Source organism: Plasmodium vinckei, assembly GCF_900681995.1.
Source record: "Plasmodium vinckei vinckei genome assembly, chromosome: PVVCY_07".
Classification (NCBI taxonomy): domain Eukaryota; phylum Apicomplexa; class Aconoidasida; order Haemosporida; family Plasmodiidae; genus Plasmodium; species Plasmodium vinckei.
In genome coordinates, this window is record NC_051299.1 from 371177 (window position 1) to 397536 (window position 26360).

Here is a 26360-nt window from a genome sequence, read left to right on the forward strand (position 1 = left end):
TGACTATGTTATTTTTTTTTTGCTACTACTATTCTTAACATAATTAAGGATATATATTTGCGAACTTAAAAATTAGCAATTTTATAAAATCGACAAATATTACTCTAAGAAATATATTAAAAGTTATATTAACAAATAACAATAAGGTTGTATGCATATATTTATATTCTCCTCATTTCGATTGCTCTTATTATAAATATATATATTTTTTAATAATTGGAAAATTAAAAAAGGATTTAACACATTAGAAAAATACGATAAATAATTGATTAGTATATAATATGCTCGGAGCCATTTATAATTAACTTAGTGTACAATATTGTATTAGCATATTTTTATTATTAACAAAACAGGTAATAAAAAAAATACAGCTAAAAAAGAAAAAAAAATAATAAAATATACAGGGAAGAAAAAATAATAAAATATATAGGGAAGATAAAAAAAAATATAATTGTCACTTTTTTTTAACATATACAATAGTGATAAGTATAAATATTTCCTTAATTATCGTAATAATACATGGGCATACGTAGTATCATAAATCAGATTAGCATATATATGTGTCCTTTTACTCTCTTTGTTAATTGATTTTATTTTTTGTAAAATTCTTAACAATGTGTTTAGCTATTTGAAAAAAATTAAAAATAGCTAGAATAAAAAACTAAAAAAACATTAACATGGAATATTTTTTTTTTACCTTATAATTTTTGTAACATGATACAAAATAAAAAGGTATACATACTAAAGCATTTTTATATCATTATGAATATGCATATAACAAAGATTGTATCATAAGTTATGCGAAGATATACCACCAAATATAATTTCAATGGAAATTAACAAGCACCTACGTGTAAAAAATACAAAAGGATAAGGATATAAATAATACACAACATCAGTAATAATAATATGGTGTGAGACTTCAAAAAATGAATAAAATAAAGCAAGTTATGAAAAATTCAAAGGATATTATTGATTATATCGTATTAATTTGTTTATATATCATTTTATGGATATATTTATATTTTTATTACCTTGTAAGAAATATAAAAAATTTTATCATATTCCAACTTTTTAATAAATTTGAATTATTTAAAAAGACAAAATGGCTTATTTATAATTTTACTTTGGATAACCTTTTTAAAAAAAAAAATAACTTTATCTTAAATATTGTAGAATTTTTTAAAAATAGGAAAGATAGAAAAAAATTATTAAAGACACAAATTAATAAAATACCTAAGCATATATATATTGTTTTCAAAACAAATGACATTATTATTTTGAATGAAACAAAATTTATAAAATATATAATTGATATAATCACATATTTGTATGAACTTCAAGTTCAGCATTTAACTATATACATACCAGATCAAATTTTTGATTCCCCATTTTATAAAACACTGACAAGATGTTTGTATGAATATAATTATTTTACAAAAGTAACTAATTATTCAAATATATTTAATGACAAATCTGAACACAATAGTAGTAAATCATTAGACTCAAAACAAAATGATAGTCCAAAAAAATGTTCAGAAAAACTTATTGAACAATTTGTTATAACTAAATTTACTCCTATTGGTAAGAAAATTCCCTTTAACAAAAAAGAAAAACAGGAATCTTTAAAAAAAAATTTTAAATATGAAGAGTTTTCTCTTTATCTAAAATTTATAAATAAAACACATTCCCATGAAAAATTAATAGATATAACAGAAAAAAATACAATAATATCAAAAGGGACATTAGTATCAGATAATTCTAATCCATTCAATAAAAATATAGAACATATTATAAAAAATATATTTTATTTAGATCACAAGAATGTGCATTACACCATAAATAAAACATGGTTTAATGGCTATGTTCATTATTTATTCAATCTATTTATAGTATCAAAAGATATTATAGTGAACCTTTTAAAAAATAAATTCAAATTTGTTAAACTAAATAAACACTTAACACATTTTTTTGTTAAAATTTATAAAACTATTGTTATTTTATTTTGTTCTTTATTAAAATTATTAAAGGGTGATACAAGAGTGATTAAAAAAATAAACAGTGAGATAAATGCATTTGATAAATTGAATTTCAAAACAGAAAAAAATGAAGAAACTAATTTTATTTTAAAACTTTTTGAAAACTCAATATTAGACAATAAACATATAGTTGAGTCAGTTCAAATATTAATTAAGAACAACATACCTTTATATGTAAAACCTTCCCATGAAGATATTTTTCAAGATGGATGCAACGAATTATATAATGACGTATCCGTTGATGTCGTTATTTCTTTGAGAATAGGGCTAATTGATTATTTCATTTCAACATTTAAACATTATAAAGCAACCAAAAAAATTAATAAAAAAAATATTCTTAATTTTGTTTTGGAATATATTAGCTCTTTTTTTTTTATATACAATATAATTCATCCTTTTCAGAAAAATGGAATACAACCATGGGTTTTATCATTTTCAGAACTTTATGAATTTTTTGGCTATGATGTAAATTCAATGCACAAGGCATTATTATATTATAGCAATTCAAACCAAAGATATGGTTATTAATGTTTTAGGATGAATTAAAGGGAAATTCTATACTTGCGTGAAACACCAACACGCATATATATTCTTCATTAGATTTAATTATTTTTTTTGTATATACAAATGCATTTTTTACAATAAAAAGCATGTAACATTTTTATATGAACATAATGTATGCGTAAATGGCTAGTTTTCGCATTTTTTTTATGTACGTTCATGTAAATTTTGATTTTTTTTTTTTTTTGAAATAACATTTTTGGTTATTTGTATTGCAGTACAGGTGAAAATGATTTAATCATTAATTGCAATACAAGTGCCAATTTATCAAACCTATATTTTATATAACCCGTTGTTATATTCTTGTATTATGAATAATTAAATATTTCTTTTGTTACTACCCTTATGTATTTTTTCGTACTATTTTGATTTTTTAGGACAGCTAATAATTATTTATTTAAATATGAATTTTCTATAGTTATCAAAAACTTCCTATTTGTTTATGTCTTTATATAAGTTATTATGCGTATATATGCATGTTGTTAATATTTATTTAGACCCGTAATTTACTGCCCCCTTTTTATATATTATACAAATAATATTAAAATAAATGGAAATAGAATATATTAGTATTTAATAAGGTTTACTTTATTTTAGTATTTTTTTTTTCATAATATTATATTTAATGCGATAAAAAATATTAAACATAAAAAAAAGAATAAAACAAGCAAAACCAAGAGAATAAAATAATAAATATATAATTGTATAACCTGATTTATTTTTATAACCCTTATGTAAATATTATAAATATATTATCTTAATAAATTTTTAATATATATGTTATTTAGAAATAATCCAACTTTATTAAATATAAATTAAAAAATTATACTTTGTATTTTCATTTTTTGTTTAGTTTTTTGTTTAGTTTTTTGTTTAGTTTTTTGCTTAGTTATTTGCTTAGTTATTTGCTTAGTTTTTTGCTTAGTTTTTTCCTCTTAGTTTTATCGTTTTTTTAATTAAATAATAAAATAGTAATTTTGTAGTTTTAAAAAAAATTCAAGCATAGGAATATGAGCGCACAGTAATTTTATAAAAAAAATTGTATTTTTTAATAATATAATATCTATACCACATATATATACATGCAGCATATAGTGTTTTTATATATTATATAAATATTCTTTTTAATAAGTAAATACGATTTATATATAAAATAATTTTCTTTATATCTTTTGTTACATTAAGAATTATTTTTATACTTATTTATTAAAATTTATAATTATTGTAGTACCCAATAATATTATTGTCAATACTAATAAATTTATAATGAAATATACGATTTTATATAAAAAAAAATTAAAAAATTAATAGAACACCAAATTTCGTGATTGAAAATAAAATATAATTTAAAAACCTTCATTTTCATTATTTTTCTTATTTTATTTTTTTATATTTTTTCCGTAGAAAAATAAATTGCATATATATAATATACGATCATTTATTGTACGTTGATTTATATTCCCAAGCTTATATAAATTAGTCAAATACTTTTTGTATTTATATGACTTTGTATTATTTATACATATATATAGATATATCTGCTCTTGGGTAAACCACCAATGTAACATACCCTATTTATAATAAAATATATATTTTATAAAACTAAAGGGTGACCCTATACGTCCCCTAAATTCGTTTTATTTGACTTGGCCTATATACAACATGATGTAATTATTCAACCAGTGTTTATTAAGTTTCTATATAATTTCATTTACTTATTTTTTTTTGGCGCATTTATATATTTATCCTTTTTTAAAGAGCGTACAAATAATATGCTTTGCATATATATATGAAGTGACATACCCAAGCACAAACATATACTGACATGCCTACAAATAATAATTCAATCTACATTGAGTTTTTATATTTCCGTTTTGGAATTTAATTAATTATTTAAAATTATTTTTTAATTTTCCTTTTTTTTATCGCATTTTATTTCATTTGTTGTAACAATGCACGTAAGTTCAGGGGGAAACGACATAACAGTGACTATTAATGATTATATCAACAAAGAGTCAACATCATATCAGCTTCCAGATATAAATAACAATATAAAAATAAATGAAATTATTAATAAAATTAAAAAATTAAAAAATTATAATTATGATAATTCATCCTTAGTGTTATATTTTGCAAAAGTGGAATGCAAGCCGGATGAAAAGTTGTCAACATATAATAAATCAAACAGAAGAACAATTAAATTAGAATTATATGTATCATCACTAATAACTATAAATGTTAGGACATTACAATCATGTGGGTCTGGAACAAGCCGATGTATACCTTTATGGTCTTTTTGCTGCAGACAAACTATCAAAATCAGAATTCTTGACACTTCAGAAGTTCGAGTATTAAAGCAACGAATTTACAGTGCCACTGACGAGGATATTTCGTAAGTTCAAAAAATTAAAAACTGAAATGAAATAATATATTTGTGCTTATGTAGATACAATCTCATATTCCTGCTTGAATATGATTGTTCAAAATATTTTTCATTTTTTCTCGTTTATTTTTTTCTTTATTTTTAGGATACCTGTCGATAATATTGTTTTACTTTACAAAGGAGCCCCTCTAAATAACTTCTTGACCCTTAAAGAGTCGGAACTTGTAAACAATTGCTATGTAGATTATTTTGTTCCCATTTGCTATATTTATAAGGAAAAAAAAGATCAAGCCAAAGAAGATAATGATGATGAAAAAGAACTTGGAATTTACAAAGACAAAAAATCAATGAAGAAAATTGAAAGCACCAAAGTAGAAGATAAGGACACACAAGCTGAAGAAATTAAAAAAGCACCAACTGTTGAAGTAAAAAAAACACCAGAAGCTGAAGAAGTTAAAAAAGCCCCAGCACCTGAAGTAAGAAACATGCCAAGTAATGAAGTAAGAAGAGGCCCATCAGCTGAAGTAAGAAACACACCAACTCCTGAAGCAAGAAGAACGCCAGCAGCTGAAGTAAGAAACACGCCAACTAATGAAGTAAGAAGAGGACCATCAGCTGAAGTAAGAAACACACCAACTTCTGAACCAAGAAGAACACCAGCAGCTGAAGGACCAAGTAGAGGCTCAAGCAATAATATGAATGTAGGCAGGGGAAATAAAAGTAGAAGAGGAGGAGGAGGAAGAAGATAATCTTAATAAATATATTAATAGCAAAAATCGATAAAGCAATGCGATACCATGAATTAGAAACAACTATAGAAATTAAAAAAATATATATGGATAATACTTATGCGCATTTAGACTGAGGTAAATATACTTACCATTTGATATATATTATTGGATGCATAAGTTTGATGAATTAATACTTATATAAACAGATATACACCAATGATTATTTTTCTTAAGAATGTAAGAAAAAAGGAAAATTTCTATATTTTCAGTTGTATATAAATGTTTTCCCATATTAGGCATTGCCTATTGAATTTTTATCAAATTAATTATTTTACATATTATATGTTTATTACGAAAATACAGGTTACATATTGTGCATATATTTATTGTTTGTGATATTACAATTGTTAAGGATATTGTTTTTTTATCTTTTTGTTTTTTTGTTTTTTGTGATTATTTTTTTAATATCCTATATTTTATCCATTTTTAAGAACAAAATGGCTTAATATATTCATTCCATATTATTTATGCCTATTTTATTTATTTTGTTCTTGTGCTTATTCTATGCACACACAAAATTATGTATACATATTATTATGATTGTTTAAAAAAAAGTTGTTAAAAATTATGAACAAGCAATAAAGATATAAAAATTATAAAACCTGGAAAAATTCATAAATGTCTATATATTGTTAGCAAACTTAAAAAAATATTTAATATAATTTATCTCCATTTAAGAACACCTTTAATTATAATTGTCCAAACAATATCTATAATAACTTCCACACATATTAAATATATAACTATCCATTCTAACTTATATCCATGCTATAATAATAAAAAGGGAAAAATAAAAAAAAATATTAACGCGTGCAGAAAAAAAAAAACTAGCGAAAAATTGTCATATATTTATGCTCACTAACCTGAATTGTTAATTCGTTTTGTAGCATATCATACAAATCCTTAATTATATCGAGTCTGTAAAAAACAACGAATTTGCACATATCAACAGTCTAAATATAGAATAAAACAATGAATGGAATTATTATAAACAAATTCCTTAAACTTATTTAAAAATAATACTTGCATTATTTCATTTTTTTTTCAGCAAGCTATAAAATATTCGAATCATAAATCTTCATATTATAACCACTTTTATCATACATATTTAAAGAATGATAATTCTTACCTATGATTTAATATTTCTACTCTTTTGGATATATCTAAATATTTTCTAAAATGTTCATATGTTTCAGTAAAATCTTCATGGTCCCAAAATATTTCTGAACAGTACATAAAATATGAATATTTTTTTTCACAATATAGTATGTCATGTAAATATTTGAAAATGCTATTTTTTATTACCTGGTGTATCTAACATATCACTATTCATATTCACATAAAATCTGTTTACGAATAATTCTCCAATTTTTTTACTTATGTCATTTTTCTTTAACTGAATTTTCCCTGTTCTAGCGATACACTCTAAAAAAAATGAATGCATGCAACACAGACATAAATAAAAGCATTTGCTCATACCTTTTGTAACTCCCACACTTATATATATATAATATTTGTGTGTGTATTCATAAACATCTTTATTAAAAATATTACCTGGAATATTTTTTGTCTTATCTATTGTATCATCAACCACATTTTCAAAATACGATAACTTGACACTCTGGAAAAGTTAAAAAAAGTAGAGGGGAAACATATTTATTTAGTTCAAACATATTACTGCTTGTACCGATAACTTGTCAATGCTTAATGATTGTGTTGCATTTATTTTTTTACCTGTGCTAATGCGTATGAATAACTTAGCTTTTCAAATATATTTTTTGTATAAATATATATAATATCATTCTTTATTTTAAAGGAATTCCTATCTATATTTTTTTCATGTTTATAGTTATCCCCATTATTGGGCACATTCATAATGTAAAACATGCTATCCATTTCAATGTTATCTTCTGCATAGGCCTCACTTAAATATTTCCTCAAACTCGTAATTAAGATCTTCAAACCGAAAGGGAAACATAAAATATAAATGATTAAAAAGGTGTACTAAACATATATTATATATATATATATATATATATATAGCCAATTAGCTAATCCCCATCAATATAGTTCAAATAAAAATAAACATGAGCATACATTTTTTTTTACCTCCTTCTCTTTTATGGTGAAATCCCAAAGAACGATACAACCAAAACGGAATAAAAAAAATGTTTTTTTTTGTTCGAAGGCTGAACAGAATATTACTTCACTATATACTTTTTTTATTCTGAAAAGTTGATATAATTTTTTAATGTGTACATATATATATATATATATGTAATCTTATATTTTTAAGATAGAATATTTCCACATAAATATATGAACATATTTTTGTGTAGTATTTTTCATTTACTTGATAAAATCGTTGCTTATATTATGTGCTTTAAGATCCTTTATAAATCGGGAAAAGTGCTATGCAATAAAAATTGAATTAAAAATATTTTTACTATATAAAACCGAAATAAATTAATTTGCAAATATTTCTATCTGTCATATATATATTACAAAATCGGTTCCTAGACAACATGCTATTACAACTCCTGTTGGTTCTCCATCCTTCTAAAAGGGAAACAAAATAGCCATATTAATAAGTATGTACAAAAAATATATTTTTGTGTGTACTTTATTCGGGATACAAATGTTTACCTTATTTTTTGTTACATCAAATTCGTTTTCTATTTCACTAGTTAATTCCAGCTTCTACCAAAAAAAAAAAAAAAATGAGGACAATTAATTATTTGGCTAGCTCCAAATTATGTACATGTCAAGTTTATTCTATGCATTTTTATTTTCCCATATTTGAAATATTTTCCTTACAATATCTATTAAATTGTTCTTATCTAAAATATTCTATAAACATCAAGATAATACAAAAAAATATATATAAATAATATAGGAAATAAAAAATGTTTTGATAAAACTCATGTTCTGAATTGAATAGACATAAACAATGACACATTTACAAGTGTCTTATTTTATAAATTTTTGTTATTACTACTAAGTTATGTTTGAATCTTCGATTTTCTTTTTGGAAATATTTTGAAGATAGCGTATTTTCCTAAAAAAAAATATCCATGTTTTTATCAAAGTTAAAAATTTAAATTAATAAGAAAACAACACAACTGTGTGTGCCCATATGCATGTATAATCTAATTACATTTTTGGAAGATGGATATATTTTTTTATTTGTAACTAATTTCTGATTCTCATTTTCTTCATCGTCTTTTTTTAATTGATCTTTAAAAAGCATATACATATTAACACAGCATAATATACATTAAAGTTGATAAACAAAATACTGCTATATGGTAAGTATGTAAATATACTTGTGTAGAAATAAAGAAAGAGGTACTACTTAAAATATGGTATATAGCTTGAATAATAATAAATACATATTGTAATTATTTTTTCATATATTCAACATACAAACATATTAATGTGGACGCATATATTATATTTATTCCGCTAAATTAAAATAGATATTATATAAAGCAAAGCATATATAATTTTATGAAATATATAATTACATGTTATTATATTTTTATTTATTTTATATTATTTTTTAAATTTTGTTTATTTAAATATGCATTAAAAAAACAATGAAATTTGAAAATTTTTTATAACTTCCATATATATGTAAAAACACATTTTTCAACAATTTATTTTGTAGAATGTGATCAATCTTTTCTTTAAAAAGTGCTAAAAAAATAGGGAAAAAAATGAAAAAAAAAAAATAAAGAAAAAGATAGCTCCGATTAAAGAATAGTATACCTTCTTAACCAATCCAAAATTGTACCTTTCGTCAATTTTACTTTTTTCCATCTTTGTAATTTTTCAAAACAATTTTCCATATAACTTCTCAAATACAACATCCTTTGTAGGTTTTCACTACTCCCTTTATTTATTACACTCATTTTATTTACATCCATTTTTATCGCACACTATGTATAAGACAACATCCATCGGAACGCTGAATCGGCTTGCTGTCCATCTCACTTTGTAATACATTCAAGTGTTATTAGCTATATTCACATTTTATGCATACTGAATTAAACTCGAATATACATTGTCTAGATAAACAGTACATACATAAACGAAGGATACGAAAAAAAATATTATCAATACATAATAATAAGGATATGGTATACTAATTTATTTATATCACTCCATGAAACAAATAAAGAAAAAAAAAAGTATAGATAAAATAAATGAGGAGTTCGAAAAGGATCCAATATCGTTTTGTTGTATGCATTTCATCATAATAGTGAATAAAAAACATGTTAACATTTTATAGAAAAAAAATCCAACTACCTTATAGTGCTCCAAATTTATGCTCATTTTCTCCATGGTTTCGGCATACAAGAAACATCCCAACATAATTTTGTTCTGTATTTTTAGATATACTTACATTATTTTTGTTTTCATGTATTTTACTAATACAGTGTTTAACTCCCCCATCACATGCAGACATATTAAATCCATCTATTAAATCTTTTCTAAATGCAAAAGTAAAACCAAGAAAAATATCATCATATTCATTTTTGTATATATCTGAACAAGCCCCTTGAACATTTGAAACTACATCATCTTTATCGATGTATATGAGTTGCAATGAATTTATACTTTGATAAAATGATGGAATACAAAATCCCCAAATTAAATAATCAGTATTATTTTTCATTTTCTCAATAGTACATTTATTATTATCACCTATAGAACATGGTTTTATTTTTATTTTGTCTAAATTTTTATCTTGATCTAATTTTATTTTAAATGCTAGTCCTAATTTATTTCCATCTGGACATGTTATATCTAATGATTTACCATCAGAAGATCCATTATCATTTTTTTTATAAATCGTTTCAAATTTTATAAAATTATATTTGACACAATATATCCATCCAAAAGTTATAATATCTGAATTTTTATTTACATAAGAACAGGATGTATCATATTCCCCTTTATTATGACATGGATGTATTCTTATCCTATTTTCTAAAATTTTATTTTCTTTTTTTTGTTTATTTGTTAATTCCAGAGATTTATCAAATGCAAATATAAATCCAGTACTTTTAGTATATCCATCAGGGCAAGTTAAAATTAAAGTTCCTTTCCCAGATCCTGTTATTTGTTTTCCATCAAGTAATATATCACCTATATTTTGAGAATAATAATAATTTTCTTGATTCATACCAAATAAATTGTTATAATATAACAATGCATTATTATATGATTCTTTTTTTTCTATATGCATAAATGAACTCAATGAAAATAAATCAAGATATATAGGTACTATATTTGTATATATAGAATTTTTCCATTGCTCATAAGTTAATTCTTTCCATTCATCGTTTAAATTGTTTCCTCCTTTTATATCTAAATTTATTTTGTTTGAATTTGAATTCTCATATTTGTTCAATACATCATTTGCTTTTTTGTCTAAATAGTCATCATTTTTTTCTGCTTCCTTACCTTGCATATAATTATGTTGGCTACCATTTTCCGTTTTTAGTATATTTTTCAAAATCAATCGATCTTTAAATACATTCAAATATCTATTATTTTCAATGGAATATTTATAATTATATATTTTTAATTCTTCAAATTTTTGTATTGGTACTTCTAACGTGTTAATAGTTTTCCCACCAAAGTGAGCTGACACAATAACATGTGTTCCATATTTTCTGAAAAAAGCCATCCATGGCTTAATAAATTTTATGCATTGCTCATTCTTGGAATTATACATATATACCAACTTAGAACAAGTTTTTTCAGCAACACTTTTAGATAAAATAGGTAATTTTTCAGTGTCTAATAAAAAATCGGGATTTATATTTTTAATAGATTCTTTTAAATTATAAGTTGCATAACTATGTAAACATGTATTTTCTGCAACAATATATTTTCTCTTTTTTATTTCTAAATCAGTAAAATACCCTTTATATGGTATAGAGGCTGAAAAAGGATTAATATTTCTATTCAAATCATCTATGTTTATATTATTCAATGCTATATATGCAACATCATTTATATCTTCGATAAATTTAAAATATTCTTCTTTATGACAAACATTTTCATTGATATAGTCTATATTATTTTTTGTGTTAAATATTTCTTCTTTAAAACCTATATCTTCATTAAGTTCATTATTTGGTAATGGCCACCCAAACATTATATCATATCCCTTTCCTATGTATTTATTATATATTTCATTGTTGAATAGGATTTCTTCTTTGGTTTCGTCATTGTGATCATAGCACATACCAAAACCAACCATAAAGAAGCCCAAAATAAGTACATGTCTTATTTTGGGGAATTTAATTTTTAAATTAATAACCATTTTAAAAACGTTACTGATACAATTTGTATTCGAAAAATATCACTAAAAATACATAATTAAATTATTCCTATAAATTATATAAAGTTGTGATATTTTTTATTGAAATATTTTGTATTATTAAAAAAATATTAAATTATACACTTATAATTAGTCATGTATATTATTTATATTTTTTTTAAACAAAAAAAAAGGGCTAGTTTTGCACACATAAATTACAGAAAAGTCATACATTCAGGTAAACATTTACTAAAATATAGCCAGTTGTGAAAAATATTATGTCCTGTTAATAAAAAATAGGAGAATTTCATGCAACTAGGCAAAAATTATTATGTCTTGTTAATAAAAAATCGGCATATTTTTATACAACTAGCCAAATAAAGAGACAATATTTTGCTAAATATTAAATTAAACCTTTAATATGAAAGCATTAACCAATCATTGTTTATTCTTTTCCATATTTAAGTAATTTTTTCGTTTTCATAGTTTAGTCTCCATTTTTTGGAATTTATAAGCAAACACATGTGTGTGCCTCCTAAAGTAAGCAATGTATAAATATATCGTTACTTTGCGATATAATAAACTAAAAAAATTAAATATAAAATAATTAAATTGTCTTGATAAGACATTTTTGGGGAATATTACCCCCTGTTAATTGGTTTTTCAAATTGTAGATTGCAAATTGCATGAACAAATTAACCACAAAAAAATTAAAAAAAAATAAAAAAAATTACAAACACAAAACAGCACGGCGATTACAACTATCCGATATAAAACAGTGAACGCATTAAGAGATTGGCTTTTCATTATATTCTAAGAAAGTTAGGAAATATTTTTTTTGCTCATTCAAAGTCATTTTTCTCCATAAATAAAATGGGACTAAATGGACGGTAGAAAAAAACAGATTAAAATATTCCAACTGTATTTGTGCCAACTTAGTTAAAGATTTTTTTTCAAAAGATTTTGAATCGTCAACTGAATTAAAACTGATTTTTAGTTCATCAACTGGTGTGTAATAATAATTTTGTGTCGCGAATAAAATAGCTATTTTCTTTTGTGTTTTAATATTTTTTACATATATATAATCGGTATATATGAAAATTGAATTTCTTTCACCATGTTTCTTATTAATAAATTTAAATTTATAATTATTGTGCTTTAAACTTTTCAACAGATCATAGATTTCTCTAATTATTTGGTGATGGTATAGTGTTTCTCTTTTTTTATGACAACTTTTAAGTAAATCCTTATCTTCATTTTGGAATGGCCTCAATGTATATGTAGACATATGATATGGATTTGGCTTAATATATTTTTTAAAATCTAGAGAATATATTATAGGAAGAAGTTTTTTAATTAAAAATAAACAATGGTTGCTTGTTTTAGTATAACTAGGTATGAAACTATTTTTGTTGAAAAATAAACATTTTATATATTTAATGTAGAGATTGTAAAAATATATATATATATATTTATTTATATTTTTTTTCTTTAAATGTTGATACATTAATTCAAAAAGAAATGTTATTATAATTGTTTCTAAAATGTTTATATACTCTGCTGTTTCATTTAATTTATTTTTACATACCAAAGGTTTATTGTTGTGCATAACTTTTATTTCATCAATATTATTTATCAGTCTTAGAGAAACTATAAGTTCGTCCTTATTACATGAATAATTATCTTCCCAATTTTCAGTGATTGACGGCTTGTCATGATATAGTAACTGATCACTCGTATTTTGTGTGTCTTCAATTTTTCTGAACAATTCAGAATATATAAAATCAAAAAATTTTCTTAAATTTAAATATAAGTCATGTTTACAAAAATGGTTATAATCCTTATGAATTAAAATAAAATAGTTGGAAATATTTGTTATGTCTTTTAACTCTTCTAAGCTTAATTGTTCAAACTTGTTATATATCATAAATACAAACTCTAAACTTTTTTGAAATAAATCTGAGGGGAAAGCAGATATGAAATATGCTAAATTAAAAATATCTAAAACATTTTTTAAATTTATTTCATTAATATATTTTTTTGTATTGTCCTTATATATTGTATGACATTTATTATCATGAATAAAAGAGAGTTGTTTTATATTATGCTCATGATTTGAGGTCATAACTTTTGTGTGTAAAATAAAACTTGTCAATTTAATATTTAATAAATAAAAAATAGGTGGTGATATAAAATTTTGATGAGTTGAAATTTTTAATAATGTGATTAAATGGTTTATACCAAGAGATGATGAAAAATATAGAATCTGTTGATTAAAAAATAGTATAAAATATTTTGAAAAAGTAATAAAATTATCTAAAAAATATACTAATTTAACAAAATCATTTGAAGTATAATTTTGTATAGTTCTTGGTAATGTTACTAATATTTTTGTTATTAATTTATTATCTTTATAATTAAAAAAAGACAAACAATTCAAACAATCTAATAATATACATATTTTATATTGACTTAAATTTTTTGTTATACATTCAGTTAATTTTTTAAATAAAAAAATGTTAAATAAATTTATATTTTTTGCTGATTTTAATATAGAACTTATTTCAGTAGGTTTATAAAAATAGCATTTCAAAGTAATTATTTTATAAATATTCTTATATATACACACATTTCTATATCCATATTTTGACAAAATAAATAAATGTTTAGGAGCTTGTTTAAAAAGGTTAGCTGATATCTTTTTTAATATCCCTTTCTCTTCACAAGCTAGCTCACCAATTAAATTCTGATCGTTGTCACAAATATAACCAGACTTAACCGAGCAACTCTCCTCTTGTAAAACTTTTGAAAATAAATGGTTTCCAAATTTTTTATAAAAAAATTCTATAGTATTAAAAATATATTCATTATATAAATTATTTTTAGCTAAAAAATATGCTATAATAAAAAAATCAGTAAATGAAAAATTGTCTATATTTTTATTTATAAAATTTTGAACAAATTGTATAAATTTATTTGATATTAATAATGGAATATTTAAAATGTCTAATAAAAAAACAAATTCATTAATATTTATTTGTTTAATAAGTTCGTCATTTGTTGATATTCTATTTGATATATGTAATATTATAAATGGATTTAAAAAATTTTTCTCTTTAAATGTGTGTAATATATATATTAGTTCATTAATTTTGTATTGATTTATTTGACTAGCTATTGTAAACATTATCAATCTTAAAATATAATACTTAGCTTTATTATTATTTAATACATAACTGTTTAAATATTTTAATATATCTTTTTTATTTTTCATTAAAATTACATTTTTTATATTTTTATATTTTAACAACTCCTCATAATTAGCTTCATCTATTTCTATATTTAATTTATGCATACTATTTTTTTTTGTATTTTCTAAATAAATCAATTTCTTTTCTTTAGACGATATATACTTCTTTTTATAACAACCTCGTTCTAAATTATTACTCTCCTTTTCGACAATATTAATGCAGTTCATTTTTTCTCTCTCATTGTTGTTATTTTCTTTTTGCTCTTGCTCTAAACCTTTTTCATAGGTTGAAAAGTAACTCTTGTATTCTTTTCCATGTATATAAAATTGTGTGTTCAAATTGACAAAATAGTTGAAAACTCTTGTTGGCTTAGTTCTCTTTACAAGGTTTATCATTATTCATGTAGTAAGGGAAAATATTGTATAGAAATTATTTCTCTTATTTTATTCCTTCAATTTTGTTTACATTCATTTTGGATAGTCCTACCTCTTAATCATAATTTTAAGCGCAATCCATATACAAAAATATTATGACCATACATACGTGTATTCACATTTATATATCTTTATATTAGCATATATTCTTCACCTAAAGGTATACCCATTATTCCAACATAAAAATTTGTAGAACTCTCTACCGAATTTACACTTTTCCATCCCTTCTAAATAAACTGGATGAGTAAAATGCAATTTGCTAACAATAATAATGCTAGAAATGCAAATAATTGCTATTATTATATTATCATGTTAGTACATTCACTTATTTGCACAAAAACTTAAAACTTATATTTTGCATTTTATTTTTGCCGAACTAAATCGAAATATTTTATCACCCCATATTCACAATACATAATTATACCCATATATTTAATGCATAATTTTTTTCACCGTTTGAAATACAAAATTAGAGACCCACATCAAATATAGAAAATATTTATAAAAAAAAAAATCTATAGTCACAAACTAGTGAAATGCTATTTTCGAAACGTTATATGAAAATATAAATTTTCGAGAATTTTTTTATTCGAAAAATTTGTCAATAATCTTAAATTTTTTTTCACTACTTTATTGTCACAAGCTAAGGCAAAGTATTTATAGATCGATTCAATTTTATTAAAAAGGGGTTATAGTTTATAAAATACGGCATTTTGTTGGCATTTATATATAAACACAACAAGATAAACAAGCAAAATAGTATGTATTAAAATTAAAACAACTCATCTTTAATAAAGTGGAAATATAAAGATAAAACAGTTTAATATAAAACATGTACATCATTGACAAAAGCCGATTACATCTTCTTTAATGCAAACTAAATGGACGAGCATACGATATATATAATAGGCATATGAACTTCTTGAGTGCTTGGTTGTTGAACCCGAATATTTAAATCACATGATGAGCTTCCTACTTCACATAATGCATAATCTGTTATACTAGATGAAATATAGTCAATTGCAAATCCAGATATTATAAATTTCCCAGGTGTACATTTTAAACTAATTAATGTATTTTTATCTATATGCATTTTTTGGCTCAAAGTTTTAGACTCTAATGTATTTATGAATAATTGTTTATTATTAGGAAGACAATTAACCCAAAAAAAATTTTGAAAATTTTCATTTTTATTTTTTTCTTGTGATTGACAACTATTTGTACCACTTATACATGGTTCGATTACAATATTTGCACTTAAACTTTTTTGTATTGTTAATATAAATCCAAAACCTATTTTCATATTTGACGGACAAGTAATTTGTTCATTCTCATGTGTTGCCTTTTTATAAATCTGATATATTTCATTTAAATTATGTTTACTACATAATATCCAACCAAATTCAAAACTTTTATCTGATGCTATATTTATTCCACTAGAACATTCATCAGTTGATGAACATACATGCATTACTATACTGTCATCATATTGTTTTTGTTTATTTGTTATTATAAATCCACTAATAATTTTTTCATCATTTTCACATTTAAGTGATATATTTAAATTAATATTTTTATCTATATATTGATGCCATTTTTTAATATCCATTTTGTATAAATCCGATTCAGTTTTATTTATTTCAAAAGGATATCTATTATATTCCGAGTAACTAATATTAGAATAATATTCTAAAGCTTTATAATAAGCAACTTTTCCATCATTTGTTTTTATAAAATCAGAAAAAGGTCTTAAAGTCAACTTAATTGGTTTTGCATATTTACCATTTATTGTTTTTTCCCATTCATCTTCAATACCATTTATCATAAGAACTTTTCCTTCACCATCTTTATATTCTTTAATATCTTCTCCACCATCATATATCGTATTTTTTTCTTTTATATAAGTTAATATATTATCATTGTCCTTTTGGTTTGTGTAATTCTGTCTCTTTGATATAATCGATCCAAAATAAAAACTCCCAAGTTTATTTCCACTTGTAAACGGGTTCAACCGTTTTTTATATATTTGAACTTGATCAGAATTATATATATTATTATAATATTCCGAATATAAAATATTTATAATTTTACCTCCATAATATACTTCAGACACTAAATGAGTTCCATATAAATTAAAAAAAGTAATCCATGGGGTTATTGTTTTTAAGCAATTTTTATCATATTTATTTTTTTTATATGAATGTACACTACATTTATATTTATTTATATTTATATTTTTATAATTCTTTTCCAAATCATTTAACATATTTATAAAAAATGGATCTAATTTACTACTGTCAACATTTTTTAAAGCAACAAAATATCTAGAACATATCTTTTTATCAATAATTATTGAATACCCCTTTTCAATTCTTTCAACTAACATCCTATAATAATTTGAAGAATTAAAAGGATGAATTTTATATAATACTGGAAATTTATAACTCTTATATTCATCATCTATATCTTCTAAATTTTTAATTATTTTTCCTTTTTTATTATAAACACATTTTATATCTTCTTTTTTTTTAGCTATAAAAAATATGCTATTATCATTTTCGGTACTAGTTCCATATTTTTCTGTACTCTCTTCCATCTTATTTTGATATTTACTTTGTTCTTGTCTATTTTTGTTATCTTTTTTTTGTCTATCCTTTTCATTTTCTTCCGACCAAAGTTTTTCCTTCAAAATATACCTTTTGTATCCTAGATCGACAGTAAATAGTGGATCGCCCATTGGGTTCCCTTTGATAATATCATAAGACATCCCTAAATAATTTACCAAGTATTTAATATCTGATACATCAACATTATCATTATATGAATGTGCGTCATATATACTATGTGTCTTCAAAATGCAGTACACTGCTACATGGGTTGTTGCCACTGCAAAGGCCCACCAAATGCACTTACTTATTCCCATTTTTATACAACCATTCGTAAATAAACATGTGTATATATATAGAAAGGCGCATACAGAGACAACCGTAAATATAGGCTACTCTTTCTTGTCACACAAAATGTAAATCGTGATGGCATTAATACGGTTTGAAAAAAATGACCAATTTCGAACGTGTTTAAAATAAATAAAATATATTAGCGTAAATATCCTGACCATACAGGAATAAATGCTTTTTATTTAGTCAAATTAAATATTTATTGTAAGTAAATTTGTTTATTTATCAAAAAGATAAAATTGCAAATGCTATAGAATAAAAACAATGAAATTTTTTATACATAAGTAAAATTATGAAATATACTACAAAAATTAAACAAAAAGATAAACATAAATATATCAAAATAAAAAACATACACACAAATATATATTCATATATATATTTGTGCATAACCAAGGGTAAATATGTAATTAAAAAATGTGTAAAAATATTATATTTAATTAAAAGAACACTTAAAGATACTTATATAATTGATGTTGTCTATGTATATCCATCTTATATTTATAATACACATTTATCAAAAAAAATATAGGTACTTATATATTTGTTTATTTGTGAAAAACAATTTAAAACAAAATTAACAACTTTATTTTTTTTAAGCTAGCCAATGTTTAAAATATTCCTAAATCTTAATAGAGAAAAAAAAAAATATAGCTAAAATATCGACATTTTTATCACATATTTATTTCTTGTTCATAAAAATTATTAACAATTCAGGAAAATTAGAGAAAAAAACGAATTAAATATATTCCTTGTTAATATATAATTTGTAAGACACTCATGTCGCTAATTTATTTTTGTCAAATATTATAAAGTTGCTTTTGAATATTTTTTTTTAATTATTCTAAATTTGGATATATAAAAGATGATATTCCATTTTAATTGAAACTATGTCTTCTGAAAAATAAATTTCATATCCATTATATTTTGGATCTTCCTAATCCAAAGAATTGTCAATTCATCGTCGGCATTGAATATATCACTAAAAAAATAAAAAGGTATATGTATGACTATAGCTACATCATCAAGGTTTAAATATATATACATAAATTTAAATAATAATTAACTCCATGAAAAAAAATTTGTATAAACAAAAGCAATAAATAATAGATTAGAAATAAACAAAAAAGCATACCATTATCCTGATCCATGATTTTATATATAGCAAAATTAATACGTGGGCCAATTTCTAGTAAATTATGTTCATTGTCTTTGTCTTCATTATCATCATTATTATTATTAATAAGTTTGTTCGAAATATATTTATATATATCGATATTTTCATTCGAGCCTTCAATTTGATAAGCTTTCCCTATAATTTTATCAAGGGCATTTTTTTTAAAATTTGTTGCATATTGTCTAAAATATATAGTATTATCACTAGCGTTATAACAATATAATAAAATTCTTCGTGGCTTGTGTGTAAAATCATTGGCCAAACTTACACTTGGATATAAATTTTTTAAAACATTTTGTACAATAATTAAATAATTTTCCAATTCTGGATTTTTGGTGTTATTAAAATTTTTTAAAATAAGTAAAGGTTTTAATTTTTTATAATCAATAGCTAAATGTTTTGAATAAACAGATTTAACTATAGATGATCCTGTATAACTTCGAATCATTAATGTTATTGCTAATTTTGTATAATTACTTGTAATTTTATAAAATAATTTAAGATTTTGCAAATAAATAGAAATTGAAAATTGATAACTTAATTCTTTTAATTTATTATTTATTTCATTTGCATTTTTTAATTTGTTAATATAAAATACTATACAATATGGATTAAACATATCTGTTATGTCTCGACAAAGAGTTTTGATTTCTGGACTCATTCCTTTTTTTTTAATTAATATTACATTTGTTTTTTTTATGGCTTCCTTTGCAATTTCGTCTACATTTTTATATTTATCTATTTTTTTATTTTTATTATCAATTTTTTTTAATTTTCCATTTATCCTGCTTTTTTTCTTAGTTGCCATTTTATCATCAAAATTTTACAAAATAATATCATACCCTCTTATAGTTAAATAATTAGAGATATATAATTATAAATTATCTGTATATATATGTTATATGTATGCATATATTATGTGAATAAATATGACAATTATCTCTGTATATTTATTTTTCATAACATTAGCTATAACCGTTTTCTCATATCCAACTCTAGACATATGGCCATAATATATATAAATATATTACAGAGAATTACTTAGCATATTCCTAAATAAATATCACAGCCAATTTTTATGTTGCTATACTTTCTTGACAATAATAATATTCCTTTATATGTTCATGTAATTAAAATGAAACAACTCACTATTTTTTGTTCATAAAAAAAATATATAAATTAATTTTCAAGCCAAACCCACAAAAAAAAAATGATAAATAATGAAAATATAATAAAATGATGGGGAATTGATAAAACATTATTTTTTATATTTTACAATTTTTCATTTAATTTTAAATATGTTTAATAAAAAACAAAAATATAATAATAATATATGCAAAATATAGAGCAATCTACAAATTCCCAGTATTTTAAAGGCACCACAATAATATATTAATTGCAAATATCCCGAAGAAAAAAAATATTTACAATAAACCTTATGATGGTTAAAATGGTATATATAAAATAAAATTTTTTTTTTTAATTTTTTTTTTACAAATTGAAAAATATTAAGAAAGGAAAAAATGAATAATCCCTAAATGCCAAAAAACAAACTTAAGAAGAAAAAAATGCATTTATACATATAATATATACACAAAAATGTTTATGGGTTAGTATACAGATTATTATATATAATTAATTAAGGGGAACTGATAGACAATCTGACTAACTAATGAAGGCATATCTACCACATATCGATGATACAATTTTGACACTATTTAATTTTTTCTTTCCTTTTTGTTAATTCAATATAAAAAAGGGAAGATAGTAGGTACAAAAATAAGTATAAAAAAAAAAATAAGGGTTAAAAGGAAGGAGAAAAAATAGTATTCACATATTTACACTTGCTAAATTTAATAAAATCAAGATTAAAAAAATAATTAACTTCCTAATAAACCTCTTAATAAAATGATATTAGAAATCGTACCTTTGTATAGTTACAATTTTTATAGTACCTTGTTAATAATAAAAAATATTTTTGATTTGGATGAGAAACATGAAGTTGACAATGTTAGCAAAACCCCAATTGGGGATGAGGAAGGAAATATAGTTGAAGCGGACAAAATAAAAGATGAAAACTTTTTAAATACCGAATATAATAATAATGAAAGAGGAAATAATTACACCAAATCTTATAATTACAATTATATAAATAACAAAAACAATTTTTATGTTGATAAAAAAAATGAAAATATTTATATTTTAATAAATTGTGGATGGGATGATAACTTTTGCCTTGATGATATTAAAAATGTTATAAAGTAAGTATATTTTACTTTTTATATAGTTAAAAATATTGCATGGTCAGGTAAAATTGGAAGTTTGCACATTTTTACATGTCTGTTCATACGTTTTATTGTTATTTCTTTTTGCAGAGTTTGTGAATATGTAGATATTGTACTTATAACAAATCATGGATTGAATTATATTGGATGTTTGCCAATTATATATCAAGAGTTTTTAAAGTTAAACAGAAAAGTTCCTATAATATGTCATGAATATACAAAGTCATATAGTAAATACATTTTATTAAGTTATATAAAATGTATAAATAATTGTGAATTTTTTAAAACATATAATGAAAATAAATATATAAATTTAATTAATGATTTATATCAAAATATGTTGGAATTAGAATATAAAGAATATTATACTTATAAAAAAAATATAGTATATGAAAAAGAATATAAAAAAAAAAACTGTATTTTTATATTGCCAATATATTTTGTGAATAATGGTGATAATATAGGCTCGTCAGGAATTATTATAAAACTTTTTAATTATAAAATTTTATATTCTATAAATACTAACATAATTGATTATTCTTTTATTGAAAAGTCGAACATTATAAATCAGTCAAATATCTTTACTTTTATTGGAAATTTTATGTATACAAATAAAAATTATAACAAGATGGTTGAAATAAGAAACATAATAAATATAGTTAATCGAACTATAAATAATTTGGGTTGTGTCTTTTTCCCTGTGGACATTGACAGTAATATAAAAAAAGGAAAATAAAATAATCAAGCTAAAAAAGGTTTAAACAATTTATTTCATAAATATATATACATATCTTTTTTTAATTCCCCTGTTTTAGGCATATTTTTAGACCTCCTTTTTCACATAAATGCGTTGATGGAGTTAAACTCGCAACGATATGCCATCCTGTTCCTGTGCCCTTACGCGTAATTTTGAAAATACGATAAAAAAAATAAACTTCATATGCTTACACTTATTATTTCATCGCATATATTATTTATGCTTCATTTTATATTGTGTAGAGAAAACTTGGTCCGACTTCTATGCGCATCGATGTCCTATATGAATAGCTACATAAAAAATAATTTTCATAAAAATCGAGTAAACTTATTCAAGATAAAGAATTTAATATGTTTGAAGGATTACAATGATTTTAAAAAATACGAAGATGGTTATTATATTTTATTTTCTTTCCCTTCCAATATAAATAATGACACATCAAAAAGGATTCTATCATCTTTCCTTAAAAATAAAAAGAATGTCTTAATATTAACAAAAAAAAATAAAACAGATAATATTTGTTCTGATATATGTAATAATTATTATAAAAATAAAAAAAAAGAAAATAAAGAAAACTTTAATTTTTCATATACAAAAAATGTAAAAATAGATGATGATGCTTTATATGAAATTTATTTAAAAGAAAAAGATAACATTGAAAATTATATTTTGAAAACTATAAATGAAAATAAAAAAAAAAAAAAAAAAAAAGAAATACAAGATAATAATGAAGAAAAAAAACAAAAAAATAAAAATTTTATATTCGAATCTAATGAAGAAATGATTTATATAAAAAAAACAAAAAATAAACAACCACAACAAAAATATACACACCAATTAGAAAATAATGATGATAATGTTCAACCCGATCAATCAAAGGACATATTCCTTAAAGATGAAAATGTTAAGGAAGAAAGTTTTTTCGATTTTTTTAAAAAAAAAAAAAAAAAAGACAAACAAGAAAATGTGAATAGTGACCCTACTGAGAGTAGCTCAAACAGCGAACCGGAAGACGAGGGTCATGAAGAGGAAGAAAATGAAGATGAAGAAGATGAGGAGGAAGAAGAGGAAGATGAAGAAGATGAAGAAGAAGAAGAGGAAGAGGAAGAGGAAGAGGATGAGGATGAGGAAGAAGAAGACGAAGATGAAAACCTTTTGGGCAGCGACCTAAAATATGAAGAAATGAAAGGAACAAATAAAAATGTAAAATTTGGAGAAAACTTTTATTCCTATAAACAAAATAAAAGTGAGATTCGTATAAAAAGAGAATTAAATAACTACGATGAAAATCTGAACAATCAAGATAAATTTTCGTTAAATAAAAAAAAAACAAGAAACGGAGTAAAAATAAAAATTGAAAAAAGTGACTCTGATGTGAGTAGTAACTTTCAAGAAGATGAAACAAAATGGAAAAATAGATTTATAAAATATAATAATGAAAAGGAAATACAAAATAAAATGTTAATAAAAAAGGAAGAAACAGAAAAAACAAAAAATTTGATATATACAAATTTATCAGATAAAAATGAAGACAATCAATATGATGACATAAATAATTCTTCAATGGGATATAAGAAAAATTCATGGAAAAATAAATTATTAAAATATTTTAAAATAATTCCTACAATTTCAAAGGAAGAAAAAGTTTCTATTCAAATAAATTGTAAAATAAAAATATTTGATATAGAATATATTATTAATCAAAATACATTAAAAACTATTTTATTTCAACTTAATCCAAAACATTTTGTTTTATTACCATCATGTGATTCATATAGTTCACTAAATTTTGAAATGTTATTTTATTCTTCGATAAAAAATTGTACAAAAGTACATACATTTTATTCTCCAAATTATTTTAATACTATAAAAGAAAATATGAAGGATATATTATACGACCGTTTTTTTTTTAGAAACGCTTTATCTATAGATTCAGTCATGATACCTCTAAATGTACAATATGAAAATGTTTATATAAAAAATATTTATACTCTTATTAATTCTATGACTCCAGATATTACGAACTTCCATATTTTTAAAGCCAAGGTTAGTTTTGGCGATACCAAGGAGAGGGACCCCAACCTACCATCCAACCAGTAAGACAAAAAAAGTTGAAAAAATTGTTAAAAAAATTGTAAAAAAGGTTGTAAAATAATACTGAATGGCGGACGTAAAATATGGCACGTGCCATATGCATATTATTCCATCTTATTTTTTTTTTTCATTTTCCTTTTCCTTTTATTTCAGGCGACGAAAACAATTTATAAATGAGCATAGCACCTTTTGGAATGAGTACAAGGGATCTGAATATACACTTTCTCTACCTCAAGAAAAGGGAGAGATAGAGGAAGTTGGTATATCTTCAAAGGTTATTCAAAATAAAGCCGATGAAAATAAAGTCGACGAAGAAAAAAATAATGATAATGTAGATGAAAATGATGAAAAAAAGAAAAAAGATAAAGAAGATACAACATTTTTAAATTATTATATTGATGATGATCAAACTGAAAATCAAAGTGATGAAAATAGTGAGGACATATCGAGTTTATCATCACAAGATGAAGATTCATATTTACAAAATGAAATAAATCAAGAACAAAAATTAAAAGGAGAATTATATATTGGTGATGTTAGTATTAAAAATTTATTAACGAGTATAAATAATTTTCCTAATGTTTGTCTTAATTTTGTTAATGAAAATCAAATCATACTTGATGGAAAAGCAAGTATAAAAAAGGAATCACTTATAAATATAAACCAACAATCAAACAATCGCAATAATGTAACTTGGAAAATTGAAAGCTCGTTAGACCCTTCCTTCTACTTTCTGAGGAATGTTTTGAAGGACCTTCATAACAACATGTCCATATAGCTAACTACAACCTTGTTTTTTATCTTATATTTTTTACTTTATATTTTTTATCTTATATTTTATATCTTTTACTTTATATTTTCACCTTTACAATAATGTGCTTGCCCTAACAAGCCTCCTTTTTTTCGTAACCTAACAAATGCCAACTTTTATACATTTAGAGCTAATGTAGCAAAATGTATAGAAGCTTGATAAAACTTCCTGACCATTTTTAACCTAAGATAAAGATGAAAAAGCCATCTAATTTTTTGATAATACTAATTATATTATTCTATTTTAAACCGTTTATACAATAAAAAATGAACATTCATAAAGTATTGTATTATGCATAAGATGTGAAACAAAACCAAACGTGCACAGACAAAGGTGCTATTATTTTTCTATGCTCTATAATAACAATAACATTCAGTATTAGAAAGTGGGATATATAAAGTTTGTAGGATCTGAGTACCTCGACCCCATTATTTTTTTTTCCTTTTTCATGCATACAACAAAAAGGAGGTACAAAAATTTATG

The 26360-nt window shown here is 22.7% G+C and overlaps 8 protein-coding genes across 8 annotated transcripts; 3 read left to right on the forward strand and 5 right to left on the reverse strand.

Moving 5' to 3' along the window:
• Positions 1-929: 929 nt before the first annotated feature.
• PVVCY_0701090 (conserved Plasmodium protein, unknown function) lies at positions 930-2567 on the forward strand (the record flags this gene model as incomplete). The annotated part of the gene is made up of 1 exon (XM_008627939.1): positions 930-2567. One exon carries the CDS (start codon positions 930-932, stop codon positions 2565-2567), a length of 1638 nt encoding a protein of 545 aa, XP_008626161.1.
• Positions 2568-4552: 1985 nt separating this feature from the next.
• On the forward strand, positions 4553-5732 carry PVVCY_0701100 (conserved Plasmodium protein, unknown function; the record flags this gene model as incomplete). Its single annotated transcript, XM_008627938.1, has 2 exons — positions 4553-4992; positions 5129-5732. The coding sequence occupies 2 exons, from the start codon at positions 4553-4555 to the stop codon at positions 5730-5732; spliced, it is 1044 nt and encodes a 347-aa protein (XP_008626160.1).
• A 705-nt stretch (positions 5733-6437) lies between these two features.
• On the reverse strand, positions 6438-9030 carry PVVCY_0701110 (conserved protein, unknown function; the record flags this gene model as incomplete). Its single annotated transcript, XM_037634170.1, has 13 exons — positions 6438-6542; positions 6638-6692; positions 6904-6997; positions 7080-7199; positions 7329-7395; positions 7509-7730; positions 7884-8001; positions 8128-8186; positions 8280-8333; positions 8421-8474; positions 8592-8624; positions 8770-8832; positions 8932-9030. 13 exons carry the CDS (start codon positions 9028-9030, stop codon positions 6438-6440), a joined length of 1143 nt encoding a protein of 380 aa, XP_037490312.1.
• A 1056-nt stretch (positions 9031-10086) lies between these two features.
• On the reverse strand, positions 10087-12114 carry PVVCY_0701120 (perforin-like protein 4; the record flags this gene model as incomplete). The annotated part of the gene is made up of 1 exon (XM_008627936.1): positions 10087-12114. One exon carries the CDS (start codon positions 12112-12114, stop codon positions 10087-10089), a length of 2028 nt encoding a protein of 675 aa, XP_008626158.1.
• A 784-nt stretch (positions 12115-12898) lies between these two features.
• Positions 12899-15757, reverse strand: PVVCY_0701130 (conserved Plasmodium protein, unknown function; the record flags this gene model as incomplete). The annotated part of the gene is made up of 1 exon (XM_008627935.1): positions 12899-15757. One exon carries the CDS (start codon positions 15755-15757, stop codon positions 12899-12901), a length of 2859 nt encoding a protein of 952 aa, XP_008626157.1.
• A 916-nt stretch (positions 15758-16673) lies between these two features.
• On the reverse strand, positions 16674-18719 carry PVVCY_0701140 (perforin-like protein 5, putative; the record flags this gene model as incomplete). Its single annotated transcript, XM_008627934.1, has 1 exon — positions 16674-18719. The coding sequence occupies one exon, from the start codon at positions 18717-18719 to the stop codon at positions 16674-16676; it is 2046 nt and encodes a 681-aa protein (XP_008626156.1).
• Positions 18720-19706: 987 nt separating this feature from the next.
• Positions 19707-20738, reverse strand: PVVCY_0701150 (BRIX domain, putative; the record flags this gene model as incomplete). The annotated part of the gene is made up of 2 exons (XM_037634171.1): positions 19707-19735; positions 19889-20738. 2 exons carry the CDS (start codon positions 20736-20738, stop codon positions 19707-19709), a joined length of 879 nt encoding a protein of 292 aa, XP_037490313.1.
• A 1100-nt stretch (positions 20739-21838) lies between these two features.
• Positions 21839-25844, forward strand: PVVCY_0701160 (conserved Plasmodium protein, unknown function; the record flags this gene model as incomplete). The annotated part of the gene is made up of 5 exons (XM_037634172.1): positions 21839-22191; positions 22306-22928; positions 23031-23118; positions 23215-25068; positions 25220-25844. The coding sequence occupies 5 exons, from the start codon at positions 21839-21841 to the stop codon at positions 25842-25844; spliced, it is 3543 nt and encodes a 1180-aa protein (XP_037490314.1).
• Between the last annotated feature and the right edge of the window lie 516 nt (positions 25845-26360).